Source organism: Magnolia sinica, chromosome 9 (genome assembly GCF_029962835.1).
Source record: "Magnolia sinica isolate HGM2019 chromosome 9, MsV1, whole genome shotgun sequence".
Classification (NCBI taxonomy): domain Eukaryota; kingdom Viridiplantae; phylum Streptophyta; class Magnoliopsida; order Magnoliales; family Magnoliaceae; genus Magnolia; species Magnolia sinica.
The window spans coordinates 12,579,572-12,603,561 of NC_080581.1; the positions used below are offsets into that span (position 1 = coordinate 12,579,572).

At 38.6% G+C, this 23,990-nt stretch overlaps 1 protein-coding gene across 1 annotated transcript in view; it reads left to right on the forward strand.

The window, feature by feature from the left end:
- Positions 1–23,990, forward strand: part of LOC131256919 (pre-mRNA-processing protein 40A) — a 63,428-nt gene that overhangs the window by 19,007 nt on the left and 20,431 nt on the right. Inside the window, 10 exon segments of the mRNA XM_058258021.1 lie at positions 8,687–8,739; positions 8,867–8,924; positions 9,033–9,584; positions 14,701–14,799; positions 14,885–14,953; positions 15,039–15,116; positions 15,239–15,325; positions 15,406–15,440; positions 15,997–16,102; positions 22,777–22,857. Of these exon segments, the coding sequence (XP_058114004.1) occupies positions 8,687–8,739; positions 8,867–8,924; positions 9,033–9,584; positions 14,701–14,799; positions 14,885–14,953; positions 15,039–15,116; positions 15,239–15,325; positions 15,406–15,440; positions 15,997–16,102; positions 22,777–22,857 (1,218 nt within the window).

Sequence of the window (23,990 nt, forward strand, 5' to 3'; positions counted from 1 at the left end):
GAGATTTAGAGCTATTGAGTAAAGAATAGTGAAAATGGAGGGGATATGAGTGCCTATTTATAGGCAAAAGTTCTCCAATTTGAAAAAATAAAAAATATAAATATAAATCTTCTGCTCTTGGCTACTGGGAAATATGTGATCGCACATGCAGTATGCGATCGCATACCCGCATATGCGATTGCATATTTATCGCATATAAAAGTATGCCATGGCATACTTGCCACGATCGCATATGCCATCATGGCATATGCGATTTGATCAACAGTATGGGCATATGCGATCGCATATGCGCATATGCGATGGCATTTGATAACAATGGTTCCCATTCTAAACCCTTGGTTATTCTTGATTCCTTGACAAAACAATTGCGTTGGAATTATTTTGGATCAAGAACATATGGCAAGTTTCACTGCATGAGCTTTCAGTATTCTGGTTGAGTGAGTAGTTAAAAAATTTGCACTAATCCCTTGAAATTTGACACAATTTGCCAAAACCAACTTGAAAGTTTTTCTTTATACGTTGATGTGTGTGGCTAACCAGAAGGAACCTGGTTCATATATTTTACTGCATTTGCCTCTTGTGTGTTCTCTATGTACGGCAATTCAAGTTTCATTTGTTACTTTGCATGTTCTTGATTGTAGATCTATTGTCCTCGTTTAATGTGTTTCAGTTTTTTGTTCACTGTTGTTTTCCAAGTAATTTCTTTGATTTTTGGTCAGCAACAATTCTTGTATTAGTTAATGCCACACCTTTTTGCTAAATAATATCTTCGTTGTCTTCTTTGGTACCTGTCCTGAACAGTTTTTCACATTGTGTTTTGGGATTTGGGGGGCAAACATTCTGTTTTCGTGGTTAATAGAGACACTAATGTTGAAGTCTGGTTAACAAGGGTCCTGTAGGCTGTCCCTGTGTGTTGGGAATTCTTTACTTTTATTGTGACTGTTTCTTGTTTTTAGTAACTTTTCTGTTACTCGTTAAAAAACAGAATGGTTCCTCGTGATACTTTGAACCCATGCAAGATATATTTACTTACATAAACACATAGCGAACTGATTTATGTAAATTTATCATGTAATATCACAAACTTTTTATCTTGTAACTAACCTAACAACAACAATGGTACGTAAGGATGACAAATGAAAAATTAATGCTAGATTGGTTGTTGTTTTAGGAGCCTCTAGTAGACAAAGCATGCAACTATAACAGACTGCCACTTTCAGTTGATGACTTCATAATATTACTGAAGCAAGAGCATCATCTCACATGCTTCCAAGGACATACTTATGATTCAACAAATGAATACTCCATGAAGATAGGGAGGACGTGATGTTTCCCTTGTCTGCCAAGTTATTCCCTGATATCTCCTTTTACTTTGGGTACTATCATAGTTCTAACACTTGACGACTCAATTTGAAACTTGGCCCAGCCAACTTGACATGACGAGATTTCCAGCCAAGTCACTAGGAAGCTTGATTAATATATTATTACCAATAGGCAAGTATTTTAAACTTTAAAACCTTATATCGATGCAACCAAATGGCCACACAAGCTGGTTGACCAATGTTTTGACCAATCCAAACCATTCAGATTGTCTTGATTGGTGATCTTGACTTGATCTGTAGTCTAATGATAAATTTGATGAGATCAATGGCCAGCTTGCACTATGGGGCCCATGTGATCAATCAAATGGCTATTAAATTTATAGGATTTGTTTTTTCGAATTAGTTTTATGGTTATATTGAGTATTTAATAAGTCTCCTTTTGTATTCTTGTCACTACTTTGTTGGGCCACTTTTTGGGCATCAAACAATGTAAGAGACTTAGAATGAACTCCATACTCATAATAGAGGATTATGATATCATGGAACAAAATGATCAGATCTGGGGTTTTCCTTTTCGGTTGTAGTCAAGACATGTTTGGATACATGGGATCCAAGGGAAAAGAAAGGAAATGGAGAAGGTTTTCCATTGATGTGACATTTTATATGTTTGGATGACAAAGATGGAGGATTCCACATTGCAATCATTGTAATTTCCCATAGTTGCACAAGAAACTATGTGACCGTTGTCTCGCATATATGAGATTTTCACTTGCCATCCAAACAAGACTTCCAATATTGGAATCCAGGGGAAAATAGTGCTTATGGAAATAATGATTAATCGTTTTCCTTTCCATTTCCAGTGTAATCCAAATATGCCCTTAGTACAAGATTTGAGAGGGGGTTTTCGTGATCACTAAGAGTTGGCTAGTAGTTTTCTGTGTTCTTTTCCACGATCTTGTTTTCTTTTCCTTGATCTATTTGTAAATTGGCATCAAAGTAAGTTCCTTCTATTGGATCTCTGGGAAATTTCCTTTATGCCATTTTTGCATACATTTATTCCAAAGGAAAAGAAAAGGAATTGATTAAGCAATGATTGTCTCCATCAACACCATTGATGCATGGATTATATTTTTAGGGGTCTTGTTAGGATAGCAAGTGAAAATCTTATATTTGTGAGACAATGGTCATTTAGTTTCTTGTGACATAGTATCTAAACTATGGAAAGATGTAATGATAGTTTTGTAGAATCCTTCCTTTTTTCTGGCTATACAAAAATTTTAAGCTATCATGTCAATGGAAAACCTTTTCAATTTCCATTGTTTTTTTTTTTTTTTTAACCTACCTACCCCCTTCTTCAATCCATTTTGTTTATCCCCCTCTCCCTATTTTCTGTCAAAACCCTTTTCCCTTCCCCCCCAAACCCATTCTAAACCCATCAAACCCCTTTCCCTTTCATCCTATTCCCTCCCAAATCCTTGAAAAACCATAAATCTCCCCATTCCCAAATCTGTCAAAAACCCATTTCACAAAAATTGCAAAAACCACAACCCAAATCTATAAAAATAACCAAACCATTCTCACCCCTAAGACCTTTAGATCTAAAACCCAAGCTTAAAATTTCTACCCTTGATTTGGCTTAGAGATATTGATGATGGGAAGATATTCATATGCCTTGTACGATTAATCCCATCTGGACTCCCATATTTGTTATGACCATCCTTATTCGTTGTCCGATTCTTATATGCATTATCTTGACTATCATGATTATTGACCATTCTTCATATCACTCAAAGTCTTACCTATCTTCTTGTGTGTCTTATGGAGATCCCTATCAATACCCGTCTGATTGTCACCTAGAAATATCAGCAGAAGCCAAGAAGGTACAAAAGACATGGGAAGAAAATTGAAGAGAATTCAGGATGGAGATGAGAGCAATGAAGGAAGAGATTGCAAATGGTTTCAAGGAAATCTTGGAGAATATCAAAACTTCAAATCCTTGATTGAATGAGAAATATGTAATGGTTGTCACTCCATTGTATCTAAAGATCCCAAGAAAAATATGTTTGCACATAATGTAGCGATTTCAGAGGAACCCACCATTGGATTGCTTGATGGAGCCGTGGATGGATTTGCTAATGGATCAATGGTTATATTCGGAGGAAGTTCCAATCACTTCAGAAGATCAAATGGCGGACAACCTGGCAGGCTTTCCTTACAACATCTATCTTAGATAAAGATGGAAAAAACAACTCAACAAGAGGAAAGGGAATTCCACAAGGCAGCTCCTTATCACCCGTGCTCATGAACATCTTTATCCAGAAAGAGACAGTTGGATTGACCGATTTGGATGACTCCAAGGTTAGATTGGTTGAGAATGATATGAACATCTTGATGATGGAGTTGGATGCGTTGGTTCCATCACACCTCTAATCAGAGGGCACATGTCATAGGCCAGTGATGATGAAGGCAACTTCATGACAGATGCTGATTAGAGACAAGGGAAGATGCCAAGATCCATAGTTTGACATCCTTGCTATTGATTCCATATTAGAAAAGAGGTGGAATCGATGCCTGGAATCTGGAAGATAGCTATGAAGCGAAAAAATGGTGATGTGTTTTTTAACACTGTATTTTGCGCGGTCTGCCAATCAGACATGTAGGCCTTAATCAATTTTCATCGAAGCTGAAGAAGACATGATACAAATGGGGATCTCGGTACAAGACTGATGCTACCCTCTTTAGATAGAGGGTGTGTTCTTTTTAAAGCCAGGTGGAATTGATGCAACAGAACGGCCATACAAGCTGTTTGATCAAAGATCTGCCCATTCCAATTGTTTAAGTTGTCTTTGACTGATGATCTGGACCAGATCTAATAACAAATCTGAAGAGATCAACAATCAGCTTGCGCCGTAGGGCTGATGGGATCAACCAAATGGTTGTTTTATTTTGCTTTTGGGTTAGTTTGAGTATTTAATAAGTTTCGTTTAAAATTTTGGTCACTGTTTTGGTGGGCCACTTTTTGAACATCAAACGATGTCAAGGTGACACAAATTTGGTCCTGTTTGATAACCTATTGAGTTAGCTTTTAAATGAGCCAAAGATCATGCAATGCCGATGCTATTTGAGTGAGTTATGGCCAATTTACTTAGGCCCTTGATGAGTTATGATGCTGAGTGGATTCAAGGACATTTTAGTCATTCTGTATTACATTAGGGTTTTCTTTAGTTGTCAACATCTATATTTCGTACTTGTAATAGAGGATTATGGTATTATGAGTTAAAAAAGATTATGTTTGGGTTTTTCTTTTTGGTTACATTTGGTAGAAGATTTGAGAGGGAGTTTTTCATGACCACACAAACTTGGCTAGTGGATTGTTGGTTTTTTCCTCACAAATCACAATCTTGTTTTTCTTTTCTTTGATCCATTTGCATCCTCCCCTGTAATTACAATTTATATACAATTTAATTGAATTATTAAATATGATGATGAATTAGTTGGGATAAGGCTTAGATGGTGATGATGATGAATTATTAAATATGAGTTAAGTAAGACTTGTCTGAGTCTTCAAGTCTACCGATCCAGCTGGATATTGAGCCGAGTTGATTTCGAACTTGGGTATCAGTTTTGACATGGTATGATAGTAGTATTGATACTACTATCAATACTACATTTAACAAGAAATGATAGCTGTATTAATACATGATATATATATATATATCTCAAAAGTCACGGGTTATATTAAAAGAAAAAAGGAAAACAGAAGGGTGGCTGCACCGCCGAGGGAGCGACGCAGCCAGCTACACTCCTAAGAAGAATAGATTACATCCCCTTTAATTTATCTACATTAACCGCCCACTCAACTACTAACAGCCTAGCTCTAGTAGCTACGGATTTTGGCGAGTTTGAAGTCCCGTTGAAGCATCTACCATTTCTTTCTTCCCACACTGCCCACCATACGGCAAGAAGAGACATTCTCCATAACTTTGTCCTCCTCTTCCCCAATGTAGTACCATGCCAAGCCTTTAGGAGATTTCCCGTCGAATTAGGGACAGACTAGGCCATATCAAAACGAGATAAGATATCTGACTAGATACGACAGATGAAGGGGCAATGGATGAATAGGTGATCCACCGATTCCTAGTTAGACATACAACGCAAGCATACATTTGTGATAATCATTCCTCTTCTTCTCAAATTGTCTACAGTGAGAACTCTTCTCTTACCCCCCAGCCAATTGGACCCCACAATCTTTGGAGGGGCTTGATAATTCCAAACCTTGTTGGTGAAGATCTCTTCTCCCTTTTCGGATGCGTTGTCGATACTCCTGTAGAACGATTTAACTGAGTAATCCCTTGATTTGTGTTTGTTCCACACTAACTTATCTGCACTTTCCAGATCTATCTTGACAGATTGAATACAATTCAGCAGGGCAATGTAATCTTCAACCTCGTGATCGAGAAGATTCCTTCTACACTGCGCATTCCACACCCCCACACCCCCGAGCACTGCATAACTACCAGCTACTGTGATGTCCTGATTAGAAGCGATGCGAAACATACGTGGGAACTCATCTTCAACGCTCTGTCCCCCACCCATGTATCAAACCAGAACCTAGTTCTATCACCTTTCCCTATTGCAATTCCAATCCCTTTAAGAACCTCCTCCTTCATGGATAGCCACCCCCTCCATACTGCTGATACTCTGTAGTTGGATGAGTCTTTGGTCCACCAACCTCCCTTTGAAGGCTCATACTTGCTCTTTACTAATGAATTCCAGAGCTTACCATCCTCCGTTCCTAGCCTCCATGTCCACTTTCCTAACAGTGCCCGATTCATACTTTTAATGTCTTTTATTCCCACCCCTCCGTCTTGAACATGCTTGCATACCTTCTTCAACTCCATTAGATGAAATTTCTTTTTTCTCTTCCTTACCATGCCATAAATTTCTTTTATGGATATTTACACGATACCGTCACAATATTGTTTAGTGTATCATGCTGTATAAAGCTATGAGCTTAAGGTCAGAACATTAAGTGAAAACTTCATGTGCGAAGACATCCAGATGCTTTTATCAGCTTGTTTCTGGTGTTAGGCTATGATTATGATACTGGTTCAGGATAGTTTATGGGTAGTTGGAGCATGCGCCTACCATGTAAGGCATTGGTATTTGGATATGGCATGGGTATGGAATTTATAGTTAAATTTAAGTGTGGGTCACAGGTACATCATCCATTTGGATTGGGTCAGACAAGTGTGCGAGACCCATTTACACAGGGTACTTTACAGGCACTTGCAGCATGTAATGTGGCTCTATCCTTGTTGTATTTGGCTGTTATTTTCTGAATTCCTAACAATTAAATTATTTTATTGTCATCGAGATAATAGTCAAAGGAATGCCATTAAGAGTTATTGCATAAACTTTTTCTAACACTAATTATTCCATTAAACTCAGCAATGGTGTAAAGACTAACTATGTATAACAGTGTTTATTAAACTAAGATCAGTAGCATGATTGAAAATGTTTCTAGCAAAATTGTAAAACTAGAAGTTGGTAATCCTGCGTACACATCTTGCAAACCACCCATTCATACCTCTATGCTGTTATTTCTGAACTCTTAACAATTGCATCATTTTACTGTCATAGAGAAAATATAGTAGGAATTCCATAAAAAGTAGTATAAATTTATTCTGACATTAATAATTCCACTAAATTTAGCAATGCTGTGAAGACTAATGAAGTGATAACACTTGGTTTAACAAACTAAGATTAATAGCATGATTAAAATGTTTCTAGCAAAATCATAAAACTAGAGGTTTGCTATTGCCACTCATATGTGTAGCATGGCCACCTCATGCCGCTGCATGTGCTAACATGGCATGCGTGTAAGGTCCCAAGTGGGCTGCAGCATTTAGATGTCGTGGCCTGAGAATGAGACTGGTCCGCTCGCCAGGTGGGCCAACACGAAACAGATGGATGGTTAAGAGTAAGTTGGTATGTGGTTCGCATTCAACTTAAATGTGTGCCCCATCTAATGAGTGGACTGACCTAATTCTTAGGCCAAGTGCCAAGGCATCTAAATGTTGTCTCCCCTGAATGGGACTTGGATCTTGCCATATGTTGCATTGTCACATGTGATGCGTGCACGGGGGATGCGCTATACAAGGTTGTGGGATTTGCCAAATCTCCAAAAAATGTTAAATACGAATAACATACTACAGATTAGACTAGCCTTTATATATATCCATGAGTGAATCACGGCAATCAAGGAAATGCAGACCCAGATCTATGCTTGTATCTGTGCCCATATCCGGCCATGTGAATCAACCAAGAGTTAGAGAGACATGTAAATCTTCAATGTGGTGACATATTTGGCCATGTTGGATATCACTAGTAATGACTGGATGAATGCAGGACAGCCGTCGCTGGTATGGAATGTGATATACAGTTTCTTGATCGAGCATAAAATTTATTGTACAATTCCTGTGCTATGCCTTTTTCTGCATTACCGGAGGTGGTTTCCTCTATAGTATTGTCATTTATTCTTTTTTATTTTTTATTTTTTATTATATGGGTATATTGTTTATATATTCTTGCAGTGCAAATTCTATAGAATAGTTTGTTAAAGCCTTTTGCTGACTACTCTGAAGTGTGGTATATACTATCTACTCTATTGATTGAACATAAAAGATCTATGGTTTCCACATTTGCTTGTTCTGCACGTTTAGTGTTTTTGTATATTTATCCAATCTAAAAGATGGTAATACATGCAGATGAAGCTGTAGATAAATTTGGCATGTTCATTAGAATAGCCTTGTCCTGGCTATTGGTGTTGGCTTTATGCGTACTCTTTGGAATATATGTGTACATTATCGGCCTGTTTTTTCCCAAAAGAAATATTTTATCCATGTGGTTGAAACTCCTGATTGGTTGCATCATGGCAGCCACATCAGATGAATGGCTGTCGTCTTGTGGCAAAATGTCAGTGACAAAATATTCTGGAAAATGTTGAAAGTTTTCTCATTTAAAAAGAATGTGTGAAGAAGCCACACGATGACAGTGTCTCTACAAGACTGCCCATCAGCTGTCTTCTGGCACCATCATATATGTTTGTTTCGGCAACCAAATAGGTCCCAACATTTATGTCATAGGAAAACTGTCTTTGCTGGATAGCCGAGTTTGTCCCACCATTCTATCTAGCATCCAATACAAGCTGCTTCACTGTCTTACTGCAGTTTGGTTATTTTTACTTTGCTATGTCCTTTTGCCTATTTGTTCTGATGATCCTTTATTTTGGCTTGCTTTCATAAAGAGTTAATGGTATTCATTTTGACTTTCCAGCTCATTAATTTCTCTCATTTTCACAGAGGGCAGATGCATCAACTGTCTGGAAGGAATTCACTACTCCCGAGGGACGGAAGTGAGTGCTGATTTCCCCCCCTTTATTTCTACCTACAACGGCATCATAATATTCTTTGTTTCTACATATTGCCTTTCTAAGCTTATAGAAAATCTTGATCAGTTTACATATGGGAAAATTTTTATAGGTATTACTACAACAAGCTCACTAAACAATCTAAATGGATAATCCCCGACGAACTCAAGGTTTATCTGCATGTCTTTTTCTCCGTATTTATTTTATACTTCTTCTGTACTTTTCTCTTGATTGACATTTATTTTTCTAATCCTACATTTCACATTCTTCTTTTTCAGTTGGCTCGTGAACAAGCAGATAAGGCAGCCAGTCAGCCGGTACACTCAGAATCTGATGCAATGCCTGCGGCCCCAGCTTCAATCACTGCCCCTCCAAGTGAAGCACCATCGACAGAAGCTAGCCCGGCTCAGGTTACTCCTGTTGTTAGTGTTGCCAGTGCATCCTCTGTGATGGCTACTGGAACACCATCCACTATTGCTCCGCCTACGTCTGCTACCCCTCCTAGTTTGCCCTCGGGAACACCAAATGTGGTTGGTTTGTCAATCCTTAACTCTTCTGCGGCACCTGCCACTTCCTTGCTCACTTCTGTGTCTGCAAGTGCTGGAGCTCCTGCTAATTCATTGGACACTACCACTATAACGAAGTATGGGTAATGGGAGTTATTTTATTTTATGGATAGTGATTGGGTTCCTAATTATGGATTATACTTTCTGTGCCTTTATCTGTTCTCTCTCTCTCTCTCTCTCTCTCTCTCTCTTGTTTATTTTGAGAATACATCGCTTCTAGATGTTGCAAATACTGCAGATGAAGCTTCTGCTCAGGATCTGGAGGTATGTTCTAATTGGAGTCCATCTTTTGTTGTGCAAGTTTGAATTGATGATTTTTGTTATGGCATTCTGGTTTTTTACTTCGCATGTCATCTAGATGGTATTGTCTAAATTCTAAAACAGTTTGGGACCAATCAAACAAATTAGAAAATGTAGTAGTTTATTCTTTCAGTCAAAGTTTTTCAAAAGTCTAAATAGAATTTTGGAGTGTCCAAATAGGACTTTAACATTTTTGTTGTTGTTGATATTAGGTAAGTTCTCTGTTATAACAGAAGGCAGACTACCTATGCTCCTGTCGGGGTTTGCATCCAGATAGCCTCTGCTTCTTAGATATTATGCATATAAGTTCTCTAAGAAGTGGCCATGCTTTTCTTCTTTCTTTGAAAAGGGAAGCAGCTGCTATCGGATTCCCCTTGTTAGGGTTACTGTTCGAAGTATACTTACAGGGACCCAAGTTTCTGTTGTTGCAGGGATTTGATCATGAACTCCTAACCAACATTTGTTTATGTATGTTATAGGATCAGTTCATAGTAAGTTATTAAATTGCTGTGATGCTTATGATGCTTCTGTATCATTTGGAGAAGTTGTATGCCATTATCTCTAGGGTTATTCATTTGCTTGCTGTGGATATGAAAGTCCTCAAGAAAATGATGCAAGCAGGTTAGATCCGCATTCAGAGCTTTTATCGAAGTTAAAGTGTTAACTGAGATCAACAGCCTTTTATAGGTAATTGATTTATTGTGGATTTTCACCTCAATGGAACTTCTGCCAAAGAAGATCAACAATTTTATTGATGAGGTCTGTGTAGTTATAATGTTGGCTAATGAAGTCTTGATGCTGATTTGTGTCAAAAAAGAGGTGATCTCTGCATAGGTAATGCATCCAAGTTTGTTCAAACAAGGTGTAGTACCCACAAATCTGGAATTAGGTGTTATCATTCGAGGAAACTGCCTTGTCATGAAGTGGTTGCTTAAAGATGGTTTCATTCTCATTATTGTGACTCGAGCATGGGCATAGAAGGTTGCCTAGGTTGTGGTAATTGAAAGTTTGGGAGCAGGGTTGCATCCATTTTACAATGACCACGTATATATACTCTTTTATTAAATGGCTGGAGCCTTTGGTTATTAATAAGTGGCTCAACATTTTTACGTGTTTCCTAAATTTTGGTAGTGTAACAACTGTGTTTGGGAAGTGAGCAGCCATGCAAGGTGCCTTGTGTTGAAAGCCCTCCTATCTGGGTGTCACTCCCATTGCGTTGATGAGGCAGTACCCACAATAGGTGAGGAACCTGACAGGGTAGACCCAGTGTTGAGGGTAAATTCGATAAATTAACCTAAATGGACATGGAGTTTTGGGTTATCCCTTTTCTAGTTAGGATCCTTCAATGTTCGATCCTTCTACAAGTCCATTGCTGTGGCTTCCTCCTCTCCAGTCTCCATTTCCCTCACTGCTCCTTTGTGGCCTTACGGAATCCTTCCTAACGTAGCAGCGTTCGGATGACTAGTAGGCAGAAATAGGATCCTCACGATTGACAACCTGCAAAAACACGGAATGTCACTCCCAAACATCTGCCATCTCTGCTACAAATCTGACAAGTCAGTGGACCATATCTTTATCCACTGCCTCTTCGTGTCTGACCTCTGGTGGAGTGTCTTCAGAATGGCTGGTTTAGTGTGGGTGATGCCCAAATCTATGGACCAGGTGCTCTGCGGCTGGCATGAGGATTCTGGAGGGGTGTTGGGAAGAAGAAAATGGAGAGTTCTTCTCATGGCTTTCTTATGTGCGATTTGGGCGGAAAGGAATAATCACTGTTTCAGGAACTCTATTGTCACTTCGCCTGGGGTCTTCTCTCGCTTCTTGTTTTTGTGTAGGGATTGGGCTCCCTGACTGTCTTCCTATGTAGGGCAGGGTGCTGCTGTCGGGGGATAGCTTGTGTACAATTTTTTTTTTTTGCCTTTTGTTTTCTTTCTCTGTGTATTTTGTTTTCTGTTTTGTTTCCTTTTCCCTGTTTTTTTCTTTCTTAATAAAATTCTCACCTTTCAAGAAACAAAAAAAAAGAAAAAAGAATAAGGCTTGATGGTCTAAGTTGAGAATAGATTAGACTAGAGAATTTGGATATTATTATTGATACTTTGTGCCTGAACATTTTAGAAAATTGGTTTACATGGTTGCTATTGAGTTGGGATTATACGGGCGTCCACTCAGTACATAATTTATGGGGATTGTTTCATTTTTGGGATGATGGGCCCAATTGATGATACAGAAAGAATGAGGATTGTTTCCTTTCTGGGATGTGGGCCCATTTGATGGCTGCTCAATTGAATGATCGATCAATGGTTATATCATCACGATTCTAGGAGCAGTTGTAGAGAGAAAATGTCTTTACCTGCCTGCCTGTGATCCTAGAGTGCTGTTGTCATCTTAAAAAAGCTTTAGGTTTGAGATTGGGATCCAACGTGGGTGAGAGTGAAATTGTTTTAAAACACTGGTTGTTCCTCTCACCCCCTATTCTCCATAGGGCAGCCATCAGCTGCCAACCGCCACACCACCTTCCCTCTCTTTGCCCTTTTTGCCCTCATGTCACGCTGCCAGGAAGTCTGGCATTGATCCTGGCATCACCCATTGGATGTTAAGGATTAAAAAGAGGCTTTCCTGAATCTTCCTCGCAAATGGACAATGAAGGAACACATGATCCACCAATTTAGCATCCCTCATACACTCAATGCGTTTGGGAGATAGTTCTCTTAATGAGATTATCAACGGTGAGCGTCTTCTTTCTTCCCGCTAGCCAAACAGAAGCTGCAGCCTTTGAGGGGGGCTCCATATTTCCAAAACCGATAGTTGTGGCGATTGACCCTTGAAGGCGCTCCTATCTGTCATTGAGGTCACATTGTTTCACTCTCTCCGTAATGAGCATGGGATGGATATTAGAGACGCCACAAACTTCTTTCTTTTTCCTTGAATACCCCAATTCCAGGCTTGAATGAAGAATAGTACCAGACATGACCTTGTGTTTCATAAAGGGCCAGGATGAAGTGTTGTCCATCATGTAGGCAAATTTAGAAAATTCTTCTGAGTAGAGTGTTTATTTGATGTTTTAGCATGCTTCTTTTGCAATTGCACATACACACACAAAATGTGTGTTTGTCACACTTGTATGTAAGTGCTTGTCATATAGGTGCATTTGGATGTGCACAACAGTTGCATTGAAATTGATACTTCAACTCCACATGCATATTTCCTGTAATATCTTGCTGAAGGCTTTTACACTATTGCTGATAAGAAGTTACGTGGGTGTCTTACTTCTTTCAGTTCATGGGTGGTAAGATGATCTGGGTTCCTTAATTTACGCTTGTTGCTGAAGGATAATGAGGTTGAAAGCTTGGTGAAGTTGCTGGCCATTTTGCAAGAGGTGTAAATTCTGTGGGAAGTGATGAGTCTGGTGTCTTGAGGCGAACAGTTGCTTCTCAGCCAGATCATTAGGTAGTGCCTTGTGGTTGTTTGCACAGAGGTAGAGTGTCGACATTATAAAAAAATTGGGCTGCTTAGATTCCCCTGAAAACCAGCCCCTTTTCATGGTTGGTTGTCCTGTCATGAGAAAATTCTTACTCTTGACAAATTGAAATGCCTAGGTATGTATTTCGAGAATAGGTGTTATATGTGCCGGTGCCAAGAAGCGATTGTTAGCCGCCTCTTGCAGTGGTGGTATGCCACAGAATTCTGGAATGCAAATTTTTTCAAGTTCGGAATTGCTTGGTCAATCCCCAGTTCCATTCAGGTGATGATAGGGGGATAGTCAATTACTGTGTGGGGTGCAAATGATCATAGGTTGTGGAATATGGTCTTAATTGCAATCCAGTGGTCATTTTGGTCTCTTTGAAGATAAAGTGGCTTAGCAAGGTGCTGTGGTTAAAAACAAAAAAAAAAATCAGATCTCTTGTTGTGTGGGTTAGAGTGCAGCCTAGTTTTAAAGGTTTCTCTTTGGATATCTTTCTTACTGACTTGGAAAATGTTCTATTAAGCGATGTCAACTGCTTCCACAATCACTTTCATCATTCATCATCATTAGTGGAAACTGCATCTGAAGGGGTCTTTTAAAATGAATTTCGATAGATGTTCTTGGAGCAATCCTTATTTGTGATTATAGGGGATAGGTTATGGTTGAATTTTTGGGCCAGTTGGAGTCAGAGATGAATTTTGTGGAAGCTGCCGCGCTTCAAGAGGATTGTAAAATAGCGTCAGTGGTGGGAACGACCAGATTATTTCTTATGGTGATTCACGAATGCAATTCTGTGGGCCCAGGGGTGGTCTTTATCAGTGGAAATTTGTGGACATCTTGAAGGAGCTAGGGATTTGCAAAGGTAGCGAGTTTCGTCCATCCATGTCCGCCAGAAGTCGAATGCACTAGCGGATAATCTCCCATGGAAGGGGCTTCCAGGGCTAAATCTTACCATTATCAGACATTAGTTGTTTCACACTAATATCTGTATGGGTGCAACATCTTGTTGTTTTATCCTCTTTATGTTCTCTTGTTGTCTTTCTTTCTCTGTGTCCTTAGTCTTGGGCTGCTTGTTTGGATTGTGTATTATCCTCTTTTGAGTATATCCATTTTGATTGCTCATTAAAAAAAGAAAAAAGAAAAAAAGAAAATAACAAGAAACTTGACATGCATGCCTACAGTTCCACACCCCGCTGGGTTTGAAATTTGAATGTTCATGTGCACACAACCCTTATTTACTTGCGTGAGCATACATGCATATACGTAAGCTTGTTGCCACATGCACAACTGGACTGCACAGGGATGTGCATATGCTGAAAATTTACACTCGGCACTCGTACATGCAGTTATGTGAGAATGTATCCAAGATCAAATTCTCGGCACTATCTACACTTATCCAGATAAGTAATGTCACTACCAAAGAAGATATCTCCATTATCCTCACAAATTTAATTAACAGAAAATAATTGTATTCTGTCAACACTATCCACAGCTGTATGGCATGAGCAGATGGACCCTAGGATGATTAGTTGCATCATAATTCGTTCCTGATTTGTAATGGTATATAAGTTGTTATATTTTATGATATACTGTCATTTATACATGGCACACCCCTTTCAGGAAGCAAAAAGGGCCATGCCAGTTGCTGGTAAGATCAATGTTACTCCGTTGGAGGAGAAACCGGTTGATGAAGAGCCTTTGGTCTATGCTAATAAGCTGGTACTGGCTTTTCTTTTCCCCATTCAATTGATTTTAGTGTTGAATAAAGTGGAAAATTACAAAACCCAGTTCATTCCCTTTTCAGGAGGCAAAGAATGCATTTAAAGCACTCTTGGAATCTGCGAATGTTGAGTCTGATTGGACTTGGGAGCAGGTGAGCTTTTGAAAGTTCTTCTGATCTTCTTAGTACCTATTAGTTGAACCAATGTTCTTGACTTTGACACAAAGAAAAATCTCAGGCAATGAGAGTAATAATTAATGACAAGAGATACGGTGCTCTGAAAACACTCGGAGAGCGGAAGCAAGCATTCAATGAGGTATGCCTCAACATGGATAAGCATTGTCGTTTAGAACTCTGTTGCATTATTTACTTGGCTGGTACTCCTTTTCTACGTCTGATTGGCTTAGTTTTATTATCTGCCTTTTGTTTGGTTTTCAGTATTTGGGTCAAAGGAAAAAGCAGGAGGTTGAGGAGAGGCGCATTAGGCAGAAAAAAGCGCGTGAGGAGTTCACCAAAATGTTAGAAGTAAGTTTTGTTGCATTCCAGGAAGCTCTTTGCTGTCTGATTTAGAAGTAACTTATTGTTGTTCCTTGACTTCTAACCAGGAATCAGAAGAACTCACTTCCTTGACTCGGTGGAGGTTTGTGTCCTTTCTTTATGTTAGCATAAATACAAATATTTGAACCAGTAAAATGCTGAAGATTTATTTCTTTAGGTTCTACATCGGTAGTTACTTCTGTGAAGTTAAGTTTTTCTCCTCCTATTCCATTCACATATGGAACTTCGTAGCTAGCAATAGTTTCATAATTTATGATCTATTCATTCGATATTTCCCTTTTTTAAGGACAAATTATCACATTTAAATCATGTGTCAAATATGCTAATACCATCCATCTGGAAATCTTGGTTCAAACCCTTCACTGCTGGATGCATGATGTCCCCTCCTTGCATTTATTGCCATTCTTTCTCCACGAGCATCGTTATTCAAATAGTCTCATTACTCTAAAGAAATCCATTTCTGTTTTCTTTTTTTCCAAAAGAGAATCGAAGATTATTTTTGTTCCTATATAATTCTCATGTATATGAATTTGAATCTGCATTAGTGTCTCTGTAAACAATCTTTTCATTTACGATCCAGAATTATTGTTTGTTTCTTTGTGTAATCTGTGTTTTAAAATTTGTGCACTATCATTCAGCAAAGCTGTAACTATGTTCGAGGATGATGAGCGTTTCAGTGCCGTTGAGCGGGCAAGAGACCGAGAGGATCTTTTTGAAAGCTATCTGGTTGAGCTTCAAAAAAAGGTGAAAGTCAAATGTACTTATTTACATGGTTGCGTGCATATATTGTTTGCTTTTTTTTTTTTTTCTCTGCATTACTTCTGAATCTTGAATGCATTTGTCACAGTTGTTCAATCATCATGAGTAGTGAATACATGCATAGAGAATGACCTTCAAAGAAACTGCTAAACAAACAGAAATTCTGAAAACTTTAGTTCTTTTATGGGTTTTAGGTGTGCTTATTAGATGAGTCATTTGTCATTTTTGTGCTGTTTCTGAAAACGTTATAAACTCCATTTTATATCCTTAGATGATTTTATTTATATATTCTGTCTGCCTGTATAAATTCTAAATCAATACATTTGTTAAATCATCATGAATAGAGTACGTTACCTCTGAAAAAAAGAGGAAAAATGCATATAGAATGATTTAAATGAATTCTGCTAAAATAGCATAAATTCTGAAAATTGGAGTCCTAAAATTCTAAAGAAGGTGCAAAGTCCCACACATTTAATTCTTTAGTCTTGACATGATTATGTTTATATGTTCCTGGTTACGTGATGACTACGTTCATAGAGAATGACCTTCAATATTTCCTAAACAAGCTGAAGAAAATTGTGTTCATGTGCAAATTCATTGTCATCTTAGTGTTATGCCAATTAATTGGGTCCAGCGCTCGTGTGCTATTTCATTGCAAGTTTTCATGGAAAGTGTGGTCTGCCATATTGAGCAAATTTTGGACAGGTGGGTTTTTCTAGTGACGGTGGGAGAGCTATGCTTGAGTTTGTCAGGAAAGAGTTTGAATGCAGTGGGAAATATGCTGTGGGTTTTTGCACTCAAAGCTACCCTGTGGATGATGTGGTGAAAACGAAATGATCGTATATTCAGAATGAAAGAAAATAGTCCTGGGATGGTAGTTAATAAGATTATTGGGATGATTATCAATCGGTGTTGCACTGAGAGGATAGCTAGCAAAAATCAAAGCATCAAATTTATTCCGTTTGGACGTGATCATTTTAAATTGAGTGGGAAATCCCTCTGTTAAAAGGAGCTGTGTATGGTGTTAGCTCTGTGTCATATGCCTGGCAGCGGCTTCTCTTTCTTTGGCTGTTTCTGTGCTGGTGAATTTGTAATGTTTTGTTTCTTGGTTTTCTTGTGCTTTTAATAAAATATCACTATTCATAAAGTGGAATTGTGGAATAGGATTCATGTAGCTGACCCTAATTAATTGGGATAAGGGCTGTAAGGCTTAGGTGGCGCTGATGATGAAGATGATATATATATATATATATATATATATATTTATATATATATAACAAGCATAAATTCTGAAATCAGAGTACTTCAATGGGATTTTAGATGTGCTATTTGTTGGAACTTGAAAGAATGATTATAACCTAGTTTGATTATAACCTAGTTTTTTTGTGCTGTTTCAATGGTTTATTTATTATTTTTAATTGTTCTATCATTCTTCTTTTCTATTGTGAACCTCAAAAAGAAGTTTCCCTAGTATCTGCTGTCCTTTTTGAGTATGCCCTGCTATACGCCTTTCATTAGCATGCTCTGGAGTATTAGGGGCAAGGCTACTACTTGGGTTTGATTGACCCAGGCGGAGTTCGGGTTGGGTTGGGTGAGGTTGTCAAGGTCCTCGGATTAGGTTCATGTTGGAAAATGCCTACTTGCTTTGAATTTAGCTTGGATTTGGGTTGTGCAAATTCAGGTCGGTTTGATCAGGTTGGGAATTATCACATGTATTTGGGTTGGGTTGGATCAATTAGTCGTGTTGGGTTGAGTATAGAGGACCGGGTGGGGTCGGATGGTGGGATGGGTTTTCTTGAGGTTGTGTTTAGTTTGGTTTGACCCTCAACCCCACCCAACCTCCCCGAGTTGCATTCCTAATGAGGGGAGCGTAAATGACCATAAATTCTGAAAACCAGAGTTCTTTGATGGGATTTTAGATGTGAAAGAATGAATTATAACTTGGTAATTTGCTGTTTTTTCAATGGTTTGTTTATTGATATTTGTATTACGAGGCAATATCATTCTTCTTTTCCTTTAAAATAAAAAAAAAAAAAAAAAAAAAACCTAAAAAGGAGTTTCCCTGGTTTCTGCTGTCTGTTTCCCAGAAGGCCCTACTCTCTGCTTCTCAATAGCACGCTGTCGAGTATTAGGGAGAAAGTGGCAGGTTTGATATACCTATATCTATTCTCTTAATGTCCAAAGACATCAGACTTGTCACATAACTGTTGGATTGACCATTCAAAGATCTTCAAGCTTTGAATTTTTGTGATCAATCACAAAATAATATGGTGACAATGACATATACACTTAAAGAAGTATTCCTTTGTAATGTTTTGTGACCTTTTTTCAACTATTGGAATGAGGTGGAGACATCAACATTTGCTACCTATGGTGCAAAGTTGACTAGGATTGTCAGTGTAGTATATTTTATCTTGAAAGTAAATGTTTTTCTCCGATACCTAATCTGGCAGATCCATCTGAAATCAGCAATTGCCAAGTTGACCGCATTGCTGGCTTTCTTGTGAGCATGTCTAGTTGAACCTCCCAAAGCCATCTGAAAATTGACAATTGCTATGTTAACCATTGCTTGCTTATCAGCATGTGTAGTTGAACTTCCCAAATGAACTAAGAGAGCCAACTGAGATCTACAATTGCTAAGTTGACCACGTTGCTGGCTATCTTATGAGCTTATCTAGTTGAACTTCCTAAGTTAAATGAGAGGATGCCAAGAAAGCTATCACGGGTAAAGGTGACACTCTATTTCCAGTGCTATCCTTGCTCCCTTATCATCTTATGATAATGACTTGGTGGCCCAATCATGACTCAAAATCTCCACATCTATTGTTGTGAGGAATTTTGCATAAGAAACAGTACTTTTTATTCTTGAGTTTATGACAAGGCTTACCATGACCAGGACATTTCGAAGAGCCCTTTTCAATGTTAATACTCTTCAGAAGCAGATTAGCTACAAACTTGACCTTGGGGCCTGCCTCGATGTGTGTGTTGTATATCCACGCCGTCCATCCATTTTGCTAGCTTGTTCAAGCCATGACCCCAAAAAATGAAGCAGATACAAATCTCAGGCGGACTACATCACAGGAAACAGTGGTTATTAAACGCCCAACATTAGAAACTTCCCAGGGTCCATCGTAATGTTTATTTGCCATCCAACCTGTTGATAAGGTCACACAGACCTGGATGATGGGAAAACACAAATTGCTTCTTAATCCAAAACTTTTATGGCCCCTTGAAGCTTTTAATGTTGGGAATTCAATCTCTACTTTGTGGTCCGCTTGAGATTTATATGTGCTTCATTTTTTGAACCATGTCCTAAAATAAGCTGGCAAAACGGATGGATGGAGTGGATATACAACGCATACGTTAAGGTCAGTCCCACAGTCAGGGTTGCACCCACCTTGCTGGATCTGGGGTCGCAGCTAATCCATGTTCATATGCTTCGTGATTGTTCCTATTGCACAAAATCTTTTGGTTTTCTTAGATCTAGGTTTCCTTTTTTATCTTCTTTCTTTATCGTTTTCCAATGGCAATAGTAAATTTATCATTAGCAATCAATGTTTTAAATAGCGGTAGCGTGTGACACTACCATAGTAAACAATGCACATCCACCCATATGTACACCACAAGTGGGTTGCTGAAATAATGACATAAATATATCGGCATACGGGAGAGATGCTTTAACAAGTGTAATGCAGCCCCTAGAGATAGGTATTTACTTTTCAATGCTGAGAGTTTTGTTTCTACTCTTTTGATCAATGAATCCCATAGTGGATTGGGAAGCTTACATGCTTACAGCTGGAGGCCAAGATAAGAAGGAACGATACTAGTCTTGCATCTGCATAGATTCCGTCTAGAATTTGAATACCAATTTCTCTTTTCCTTGTATTAATTTTTTGCCCTGAAGCTTTTTCAAATCGCCTAATCATCTTACGGAGATTGGCCACTTGGCCACCTTCCCATCATAGAACAAAAGGGTGTCATTTAGATACTGAACATGAGACACTCGGGGGCTAAGACTACTAACCAAAAATCCACTGATCTAACCTTCCTCTTAGGCTTTTCCTATCATCCTGCTAAGAGCTTCCACTATCACAATAAACAGAAGAGCGAACTGTACCCCCTTACTGAATCCCTAGTGTGCCTCTATGTTCAGCAGCCACCCTTTGATGTTGACGTGATGTTGGCGGGAAGCTTGTTTGAAAAGCTTTTGCAGTTGAAACGGGTAAAGGAAGCTTTTTTTTTTTGGTTAAAATCTGTGGGCCCCACTGTTATTTATGTGTTTGATCCATGCCGTCCATTCGTTTTTCCCACTTATTTTATGACATGAGACCAAGAGTGAGGTAGATCCAAAACTCTAGTGTACGGTGTACCACACCATAGGAGGCAGGAGGAATTGAATGTTTATAGTTCATTTCTTCTTTGGGGCCACATAAGTTTTGGATCAAGTTGATATTTGTGTTTTCTCTTAATCCGTGTCTGTGTGACGTCATGAATAGGTTGGATGACAGGTACACATCCTTGTGGGCCCTTGGCTCAATTTTACTTTCAATGATAGGCTTTCAATTCTCTCCATTTCCTGTGGTGTGGTCCACTTGAACGTTGCATCTGCCTCATTTTTTGGCTCATGCCCTAAAATGGGCATGTAGAACAGATGGACGGCGTGGATCAGGCACATGCATAACAATGGCCCCCACAAATTATACCGCCACAATTTCAGTCCATTTACCCATGATTTCCGCGAAGATTTTCGAGGCCAAATTAAACCGTAAATCACTTTTTATCAAACAAGTGTAAAAAGCAATAATGACTCATTTACACTTCATTTACCATGGAATTAAGAAAACGAACAGGTCCTTAGGGAACCTGTTGAAAATGATGGAATGATGTCTTGACAAAAACTATGATGCTATCCGCCGCCAACATTTGAAATGGAATCCCAACTTATGAAGCATGTACTGCAGAAAATTCCAATTCACGTAATCATAAGCGCTCTCCATATCCAGCTTACATACACGCCATGGCTTAGCCCCTCTATTTCTTGAGTTGCTGCATCGGTGCTCAATCAACGCTTCCTTTTCATCATCATCGTATTGTTCTTCTTTTGGTAGCAAAAATCTCTGCCAACTCCTATGAATTTCTCATAATGATAGTTGTGTAGATTGGCATGTTGGGTTCTTCACTATCTGTATTCCTGCGTAAGCTGTAATTTGTAATTGGTTTATGCAACTATCAAAATTTTAGTTTTTTGTTATTGTCACTTACTGTTTGTGAGAAAAAAGGAATCAGGATTCCCACATGGTTTTTAGCAAAACCCGTCTCAGATGGGTATTCTCATCATCTCTTCCTTTTTGATGTTTTGCTTTGTGTGTTCTCTTTGTTTCTTGATTGTTTGCTTTAATTGAATGACTTCCCATCGAAAATATGGGAAATGTTTCTATTAAGGTGGTTAGAGATGGTGGGCTTTTTGGTTCTTTTGCCTTGTGTTTATTCATTGTATCTGGATCATTTTCTCTAAAAAATTACTCCATAGAAAAGAAGGGGGGAAATGGCTGTAACAGTGTGGGTTAGAAAGATGAGCCTATGGGTTTGGATTTTGTTGAGAGGCTTTGTAAATAGAAAAGCTCTGTAGTCTAGTTCGAGGATGCTTCAGACTAGCATTTAATGTCTTGTGAGGTATTAAGCTGGTAAATTCTCATATGGGATCCTATATGAGATTGTTTTCTGTTTCATGAGTTACCTAGTGAGATGTAGCTTCACTTATATGCTCAACAGCTACTCACCGCCGATGAGCACTTGGAAAATACTCTAGAAAATCCTTGATAAAAGCAAATATACATGCTCGCTTGGCTGAAACTTGAAAGATACCTAATGAATGGACCAAATCCTGAACCATGCCTAGTCATAAAAATAGTTCTTTGACAGGTCTAGTGGTTTAATTGGCGTTCCATTAAAAATTTCAACAAAATCGAAACTTGTGTGCCAGGCTACACAAATATTCTGAAGTAGTGCACTCTTTGGTTCATGTTTCTCATGTTCTTCTGTAACTATTTGGTCGTAGTTAACAGGTAACTATTTCTGTAGATTGTATAGTAGGTTATGACCACTTGCAATTCTCTTACTGAATTGCAACTGGTCTAAAGTTTTTTTATTTTTATTTTCCGTCCATTGGTTGTGGGCTGTGGCCAATGTATATGGTTTCCTCTTTTATTTAGGTATAGCATGCGATTTTTTGTCCAATTGTTACTTGTGCCCAACTGCGATATTTATAGGGCACAACATTTGTTTTAGATGTGTTTTCTGCTGTTGTTAACTTTGGTCATTAAGTTGTTAAGTATTTTCATGTTTTAAGACTGTAGGGCATTTTTCTGTGTGCATACTGTTCTTCTCATTTGGATGACTGTTCTGTGTTTCTATTTTGGTTTTTATGTGCTTACCCGTTTTTCTCCTCTGGATGCCAGTTTCTGGCGTCTAATTTGGATGGAAAATTCTCATAGAATCTGAGTTTTTCTCATTCTGCTTTCAGCATTTATGCACATGTTTTCTCCACTGTTATTTTACCATGTTCTTGTAAGTTGTAACTTGTAAGGCACTTTGAAGTTTGAATCCATAGAGTATGTTTCTATTCGCTCATCTTTCTGGCTATATGGATCCTGATACAGGAAAGGGCAAAGGCATTGGAGGAACATAAGCGTAATATAATGGAATACAGAGAATTTCTCAAGTCTTGTGATTTTATTAAGGTATGCGCAGAATAACCTGGTTCTTTTATTTCCTGAATTTTGAAAATGGTTTTTTTTTCCTGGAAAACATAGTTTTCTTTTTGGTCAAAGGTGGATGATAGCGTCAAAATGTATGTAAGAAAAAAGCGAAGGATTTACCCCTCAGAAAATGCTCTAAACCAATGCACCAAATTGAGGAGAGAGAAAAAAAAACTATATATCATTTAGCTCTAAAATTTACAATGCTGACCTGATCAATGCCCCCCCCCCCCCTTCTTACCTCTCTAAGAAGCTCCTCTACTCTAGAGAAAACATTTGCAAATTGGAACTTGCCATCTTTGCCTGACTGTTGGCTACTGACATTACTCTCCCTCTGTATATGAGTTATTTGGAAATCTATATTCCTCAACATGGGCTTTATTTGTTTTCACCAATCCCACACAGCCCATGTAGATATCTGATATCTTCAAAAATAGACCATCGACAACTACCTTAGAATAACTTTCTATTATGGCAGACTTTCTATCCAACTTCTTACAATGTCTCTGCTTGTCTAATATTGCTTCAACTTCAGCCACTATGTTTGATACCACTCCATGATGGTCATGGCATGTGGATGTCTGCAAAAATAGACCATCCACAACTACAGAATAACTTTCAATTATGACAGTCTTGATACCCAACTTCTTACAATGTCTCAGCTTGTCTAGTATTGCTCCAACTTCAGCGACTATGTTTGATACCACTCCCTGATGGTCGTGATATGCAAAGATCAATCTCCCCCTGTTCCTCCACCACCACCAAAACCCGGATTTCCTTCGAAGAGTCATCCACATTAAGCTTTAATCCATCCATATTTGGGACTTGAGCCATTTAGTTACAACCACCTTCTTTGCCTTCACCCGATTCAATGAAATTTCCAATGTTGATAGAGTGAGATATTTCATGTAGGAGCATTCCGGGTTGGAAATAGTCATATTTCTCGCTTCTGTAATCCAACTGTTGATTTTAGAAACAACTCTTTCCGGATCAGCCTGCCTCCCCTCATTCTTGCAAGCATTTCTCTCCAACCAAATCTCCCGTATGATGATATCGTAAAACTGGACATAACCTCCCGAATGATCATAAATTGGCTGCCACCTTTATCTAAATGA